Raw genomic sequence first — 7,903 nt, 5'->3', positions numbered from 1 at the left:
GGCGCAGGCGCAGGCCACGCCCCTGGATGGGCGTGGCTCCTGGGACGTTAAGCGACTTGCAAAGGAAATCCTGAGCTGCAGGGCTCCACTTTGAACTGCAGGTTTTAGTGTTTCTAAAGTGAGGGTGCGTCCCTATTGGTGTGTACTTAATAAATCGGGCATCTGTGTACCGATTCCTTAGGTAAGTATTGGAGCAGCTTATAGGGTAAGAAATAGGATAGTGTGTTATGTGCATGTTGGAGGAAATTAAAATGAGCCTAGAGTTAGCGGTGCCAGAGTAAGAAGATCCCCGCGAAGCACGCCAAGGACTTGGGGTTTCTCCTGCAGAGTCCTGGGAGAGAAGCACGCAGGGCCACAGTGTGCAGAAATCTGAAAGGGGAAAAGGCTCAAGAAAAACTGTTAGGGGGTCAAATTTCTGTTGACTTATTTCCTAAGTAAATAAACTAAATCTACTGCTTACCAAGTTTTTCAAGAATGATTGGGAACATTTACCAAATCACCCCGAAGTTAGCACTGTTGAACACCCTGCGAGACTTTTGAGACCTTTGAAGATTTGCGCTTAAGATTAAGAAGTTGTTTCCTAAGCGCAAGTGAGTTTTCTTCCTTGCTTACTACTTACAATGATAGAATAGCGGACTATGAGATCAAGTTTCATATCTTTGCTGTCCCCAAAACACTAGCAGCAAGTGGTCATTTAACTCTAAATTAAAATTAATGCAATTACAAAAATGCAGTCTTGGATGAAGTGCTTGGTGGTTGCATGTGTCTTGTCAGTGGCTGCTGTGTTGGGTACTGTAGATGAAGGATATTTCTCCATCACTGGAAATGATTCTGTTGCACGACTCTGTTTTACATAGATTCCGATTGTGTTGCTAGTTCAAGGTAAATTTTCAGTCTGGTTCATGAATAAAAGTTACTGATCAGGAACAGACCGTTGCTGCTTTTCCATTGAAATATTTATTGAGATATTATTGATTTACATGAAGTTGTGAGAAACAGTTCAGAGATTCCTTACATTTCACCTTTTCTTTCAGTTTGCAAAATACAGTTCAATATCACAGTGATGTATTGACTACAAAACAGTCCACCAATCCTCTCCTCTTGTGTCCTCATTTGTATGTATGCAGCCCTCTACCACGGAGCTGTATCCCCAGCCCTGGGTATTTGTTCTGGTGAGTTTGATAGGGACCCTCCAAGACATAGCAGTGGGTCTGAGTTCTAAACAGTTGGAGAAATAAAACCAAGGGGGTAAAGACGCAACTCCCAAATCTTCCTTAAAACTGCCAGTGCTGAGTTGATAGCTGTGAGTTAGTGGTGGTAGTCAAAGTTCTGAGACTGTCTTTAATTTTATCCCAACCTAATAATTTGTGGGATAAATTTACATCTTTACTAGCTACTGGTTTAACAAAGGTATTTTATGGTAAGACACACAGTTCCAAGGAGTCTATTAGAAGAAACTGGAAAGCGTATTGTTAAATTACAAATGAGGAAGCTCTCCAGACCTTCCCTTGCTTGTGACTATTTACCTTCATGGAACTGTCTTTAATGCTTTATCAAACTCTGGTTTGGCAGGCTCAGTATACCTTGCTAGAGGGTAGAGGTTGCACCCTGGCTTCACCCCACATGGTCCTGCATGGTATGGTGTGTTACCTATCTTGGGAACATTAAAGGAACAAACTCTTCAAACTGTCTTCACCTCAGCCTTTTCATATTATCTGGTCAAAAGAAATCCTGGATACATTTAAATCCATATGGATGAATTTTTAAAAAGTTATGCTGCATAAAAGAAGCCAGTCACACAAGTAGAACATATTTTATGATTTCATTTATCCGAATTGTTCATTCCATTGACATGAAGCTGTTTATGATATGCACTATATGCATTGCTTGTCATTTTATCATTTTCAGTGATATTACCTCTGTAATACAAGGAATATTTCATATATATATATGAAGAGAATAAAAATATATACATAATTCAGGAAAAGAAAAAAATATCTGAAAGCTAACAGCCACAACTTTCTGTTATGCTTGTAATTTCAGAGGCTGCAGGTAATTTGTGCTAATCTCATAGTGTCTCAATAAATTTAGTATTAATAAATTTATAAAAGTTTTTCTTTTGTAGCCGGGCGTGGTAGCTCATACCTGTAACCCAGCACTCAGGAGGCTGAGGCAGGAGGATCGTTGGGAGTTCAAGACCAGCCTAGGCTACAAAGTGAGCTCAAGGCCAGCCTGAATTGTATAGAGACACCCTGTCTCAAAAAGACAAAAAAAAGTTTTTCTTTTCCTGAAATATATATATATATATATATATTCCTGAAATATATATATATATATATATATATATATATATATATATATATTCCTTAAGAAAAATACAGCCAGACAAATACAACTCTTCGGTGATTGTCTGGGTTTTTCCTGTTGATTTTGAACTAACTCCATCTTGAACATGAAACTTGCTGAGTGTGATTTGAATCCTTTTGGAAGGGCTTGAAAAGGTGAGAGATGTCCCAGCACTCAGCCGTGGCAAGCAAGCATGTCTTCTCTTGTAACAGAGGGAAGGCAACTCAAGTGGGTCTGGTCGCGGGGGAGTGGGGTGGCTCCGCTCTGGGCCTCAGATCAGCCAGAGGGATTAGTTTGGGGGATCTGAGGAAAGAATAACATCTTACAGAATGGGAAAATGAACGTAGTAGGGAATTAGGCAGCATTTGCTAGCAAGGGTGGAGCATACTTGGGATTAGGATTCCAAATCTGAAACCCAGATGCAGCCTCCTGGATTCCTCCCTACCCTGTAGGCTTTTCTGCTAGTGCAGGCAGGGCATGGCGATCCCTTCTGCAGGTTGGCATTGCCTGATATAAGACTGAAGAATCTTTGCAAGGGAAGAGTTACAGCATTCATTTGTGGATCAGCTCATTCTGAGATAATTTTTATTTCTTAATAAATTATGGTAAACAATAAGTACATGAGTTTTGTCCTGTTAGTAATAATTTAATGAACTTAAATGAACTTACTGGATGTACTAGAGACGGGACACTCCACTCTTGTCTCCATTTTCAGTTCAGTTCAACTTTACTCCATAAGCATATGCCCTTTAGCTCTGCCTTTCAACTGCCTATATCTACCTTGGTACAATTATCTATGTGATAGTGATAATTCTCTCCTTGTTGGAAATTCTATTTTAGTAGGAAGTACCCATTCTGTGGTTAAAAAATAAATCCTTAGTATTATAGATGGGACACACTCTCAACTGTGTGCTCTCAACTAAGAAATAACCAGGTACTTGAATTTGAATGGAGTTTTCTTTGACATTCTTAAAGAAACTAGGTGTTCTTAAGATAGGAAAAATGTCTTTGTAGATGAACTATGCATCTCCAAACTAACAGTTGAAATACGATAGTCTTTTTTTTTTTTTTTTTTTTTTGAGATGGATGTCGCTATACATTTCAGGCTGGCCTTGAGCTCACCTGGTAGCTCAAGCTGGTTTTGAACTCCCAACAATCCTCCTGCCTTAGCCTCCCAAACGCTGGGATTACAGGTATGTGCCATCATGCCTAGAGAAATACTGTAGTCTTCATCTACACATTTTGATCTCTTGTGGTGTCTGTTTACCAAAATAACAAGGAGCAAGAGAATGATTTTGTGGCTGGTGGAGAAGGAACAACAGCGTGGCAGTAGGGGCCTCAGGAAGGGACAGAGGACACATTGCCTGGTACTACTGCAGTCCCGCTGGGTGACGGGCAGCGAACACATTCTGCTCCTGACCAGCAGGCAGTGTTGTGAGCCCGGCCCTGGACACAACTAAGTATCAGGCAGTATTTTCAGCACCTCGTATGGAGACATGCCATCCTGGGACCATTGTCCCCATGTTAAGGAGCCTGGGACACAGCAAGAGACAGTCATTCTGTCTGAGGTCATACACTGAGGAAGAGCCAGCAGTTTTCCACACATTTTCGTCTTGTGTTTTGTTTGCTTGTTTTGTTGTTTGGTCTACTAATGCTTTGCCTGGAACCCAGGGCTTCACACCTTCACTGAGTTATGCCTCTGTTTCTCCCCATGTATTGACAGCTGTCTACAAACAGAAAGGTGGAAAAAAAGTAGACCCCATACATCCATCAGTGCCCTGTGGTGGTGAACATTCTGTTAGCCTCTTCATTTCCCTGGGTGTACTGGGCTGAAATATGGGAATATCACAATCCCTGTGACACTGCATCCCCACCCAGGTAACAGTGACATTGGGAATTTGAACAATCATGTTCTTATCTCAGAGTTGTAAATGCTCAAGTGTTCCCCACAAGGATCACTCTGCCCTCGGCTGTTTTCCACAATCAATAAGACCTTTTCAAGAAAACAGGCATCAGCCTTCGTTACCATGGTGTTGGCTGTGTTGGTTGATGAACCCTAGCCCATGACCTGTTTCTACCTCTGGTCCTGGCTTGCCAAGTGTGTCTGCAACCTGAGATGCTGCTGCATACTGCTTGGCCCACAGAGCTGACAGTGTTACTGTCTGGCCCCTTCTGTGTTTGCCAGCTCCTGAGTTACACTGTCCCTGCTCTTGACCTCTGAGATGGAGTTGGCTCAGCTTGAAAACAACCTTCAGAAACAGGCGTTCTGAAAGAACCATTTGTTTGGCTACTGATTTTGTTCATATTTCCAGCAATTTTATTTTTTCTCTCCCAATATCACAGAGGAAACTACTAAAGACATCACAGACTTAATGGCCATTCAGTGAATAGTCTATTCTATTAGTATTCTATCAGTACAAGCCCCAGATGGGAATCTGTGGATTTATTTTTTGCATGGGGATACAATGGACAGTATAAATGTCTTTTGGTCATATCGAGCCATGGTACAGAATGGGACCCTGGGTGGTATGAGTGGAGCTCACCACTGTACGATATTTTTGTTCTGAACAAACTCTCCATGGGGACCCTTGGCATCTGGGGGCAGGAGGGCCAAGTACATGGGGGTCTCTGCTCCTTCTTCTAGGCTTTTTGGGGCTGAGGGCCCCGCCATGTCAGTTTTCACCCACCCTGGACAGCAAGAGTTCAGCAGGATCTTGTCCCCTCCCCTCTCTTGACGTAGTTTCCTAGCCTGGATTCTGGACAGGACTGTGACACCGATCTTGGACACCCCATAAGCAGAGTTGGGCCAGCCTTCCTTCTCATGCACCCCATTCTTTACATCTTCCACGAACTTGTTCATGAGCCCCACCAGCTCCTCCTCAGTGATGGTTTCACTTCGAAACTTCTGCTGCAGCTCTGGGCTGCAGTTTGGAAGGTCCACGAAAATCATCCTGCTTGACACATTCACCACTCTGCCTGAAATAAGTTACATGTCCTTAAATAGAGAGTTGTACACAAGAACCATGAAAAATTTGTTGGGATTTTAAGGCAGAAAATTTCCATTTGATAGGTTTTTGCTTTCTAAAAGAAATCCATGTGGTGGTTATGTAGTTGGATTTGGAAGCATTTTTGGCAGTTAAAAGAATCGGGTGACATTTTAAAGAGCTGCCCTTTGAGATCTTGGTGTAAAGTCTTAGAGGTAGAGTAGTAGAACTTTCAGAAAGGCTGGGAAACAGGACTGGAATTGAAAGGAAACTCTACCTGCAAGTATTCAAGTATAGGCCACATGGCTTAATTTTTCTAAAAGTAACTGCTCGTTTTTATTGATGAGTATTTAATGAATGGTGGTTTCCCTGCTGCCCCCATAATGTGGAGTATTAGAGGACAAATAGGATAGTTTGTTAGGTGCCACTCATGAAGTACCTTGATGTGGAGGTAAAATGAAGTGGAAGCTGGACAGTGGAAGTTTAAGGGCATCCCTGTAGACCATGCTAAGAGCTTAGGCTTTGGCATGAAGTTGTATTGGGAGGGGAGTGGGCAGCAGATCTTCTCTTGAAGGGAGGAATCTTGGGAGGGGTTAGAGTTGTGCCTTTGGTCGCTGAGGGCCTGTTGTAGGGCTTGGGTGAGAGTGTCTCAGGAGACACTCAGGGGGCATGGTCTAAAGATGTGATAAGTGACTGTGAGCGGGTAGGCATGCTGACCACCATGATGCTGGTGGGGGTTTTACGGTGAAGAATGAGAATGTCTGCTGAAGATGTCTGCTTAAACTTGAGGGACATCAGGCGGAGCTGGATGGCTGGAAAATGCATATGTGTAGGGGTCTGTGGGAGTGTTCTGGGCAGATGATAGATTTTTGGAAGGCAGCTGTAGTGACCTGGAGGGAAAGAAGCTTCCACCAGCCCAAATAGGATCACTCAGATAGCAGAGAAGGAACAGACAGGATGGAATCCCAAGGGCCTTGAATCTGAGGGGCACTGTGCTAATTGCAGACCTTTAAACCAACGTGTGAAGGATAAAGGGAGAGGCAGGTATGGCAAGAGTAGCAGGCCTACAGCATCAGTGGGAAGTGAGGACAAAGCAACAGAGCCGCTCCAGCAGGGTGGAGACATAGCAAGGTGGCTGGTGCAGTGGCAGCTGCAGAGAGAGAGAGGAAGCAGGGCTGGAGATGCTAGCAGGCATTTCTTGAGAAAGGTCACCACCTGACTCACCTTGGGGTCTTATTAGAGGGAGCAGCTCCGTACAGAGATCCCGGATACCAAAAAAATTTGTTTTCATTGTCATTTCTGCTACAATATGAAAGGGTGTGGAGTCTCCCTCTTCTAGGGAAAAAAAAAGAACACTCATTAAACCATTGCGATGGGGTAAAAGTTTGCAGAAATATAGCAGAGATGTAATCTGGTCTCTTAGGAGTACATTCGGTGTGCAATAACAGTGTTGGCAATGTCAATATTCTGATTTGATGGTGGTCTATTATTATTTTTGCAAGATGGCATCATAGGGGGAGTTCAGCACAGTCTTGGTGTAATCCCCTCATTTCTTGGGTCCGAAGTGAATTAAAAGTGCATGATCTGCCTTAAAACCTTCTCACAAACATTGTGTAAGGAAAATCTTAAGCAGATTCCCATGAATCCCCAGGCAAACACAAGGTGGCATTCCCCAGCCCCTGAGGGCTCTGCCTTGCTGCAGCCCCAGCCTCTTCTCCTCCCTGGGGAGCCTGTTCTGCACCCCCTAGCCCTGTCAGATGCAGCCCACCCCGCATGGAGTCTCAGGGAGGCCGCCTCCCCTCTGCACACCCAGGATCCCTACTGTTAAAGGCGATGCCCGCGTTGTTGACCAGCACGTCGAGGCCCCCATACTCTCTGCGCAGAAAGTCGCGCACGGCTCGGATGCTCTGCAGGTCGTCCACGTCCAGCTGGTGGAAGCGCGGGCTCAGCCCCTCGGCCTGCAGCTGCTGCACCGCCGCCCGGCCCCGTGCCTCGTCCCGCGCCGTGAGCACCACGTCGCCCTGAAACCGCCGGCAGAGCTCGCGGGTGATGGCGAAGCCGATGCCCTTGTTGGCCCCTGTCACCAGCGCCACGCGGCCACTGGATGTCATGGCTGAGTTGTGCAGCGCCAGGCTCCTGGGCAAAGAAGGGATCTCGCGTGGCTCAGAGACCTGTGTCTGTAGGGCTCTGGGTTAGGATACCTGAGATTTGAGCCTGGTCCTGGTTTAATAGCTCAAGCACAGGCCCCGCCCCCGAGGGTGTGGCTCCACGGCATCCTTGAGGGTGCAGAGAATTAGGGTGCTGACCTCTTGTATAAACCCTGCTTGTAAGCGCCCACATTTCAGCCACACGTGTTAGTTTTTGTAAAAGCAGCGACTTGTCATTATTTGTGTGTATTGAGTGACTTTGGCACCACCTGATCTTAATTGCTCTTACCTGCTCTCTGTGGTGTAGGAGAGCAGTTTACAGCTAGAGAAACATGACAATGTGTTACGTGCGGAATGTGGAGCGTGTTGATGAGTGTGTGTGTGTGTGTGAAAAGAATCTGCAGGTAGCAGGGTCAGACTGTGGAC

General features: G+C 45.0%; 1 protein-coding gene across 1 annotated transcript; it reads right to left on the bottom strand.

The window, feature by feature from the left end:
* Nucleotides 1–4,640: 4,640 nt before the first annotated feature.
* Nucleotides 4,641–7,515, bottom strand: LOC100723873 (carbonyl reductase [NADPH] 1). The gene is made up of 3 exons (XM_013141870.3): nucleotides 7,153–7,515; nucleotides 6,555–6,665; nucleotides 4,641–5,322 (listed from the first exon to the last, which is right to left on the bottom strand). The coding sequence occupies exons 1-3, from the start codon at nucleotides 7,439–7,441 to the stop codon at nucleotides 4,886–4,888; spliced, it is 837 nt and encodes a 278-aa protein (XP_012997324.1). The 5' UTR covers nucleotides 7,442–7,515; the 3' UTR covers nucleotides 4,641–4,885.
* Between the last annotated feature and the right edge of the window lie 388 nt (nucleotides 7,516–7,903).

The sequence above is a fragment of the Cavia porcellus genome, unplaced genomic scaffold (genome assembly GCF_034190915.1).
Source record: "Cavia porcellus strain 051 isolate PalLab524CR breed Dunkin Hartley unplaced genomic scaffold, mCavPor4.1 scaffold_15, whole genome shotgun sequence".
Classification (NCBI taxonomy): Eukaryota; Metazoa; Chordata; class Mammalia; order Rodentia; family Caviidae; genus Cavia; species Cavia porcellus.
Note: the sequence above shows the minus strand (reverse complement) of the source record. Positions and strands in the feature narration are given on the sequence as shown.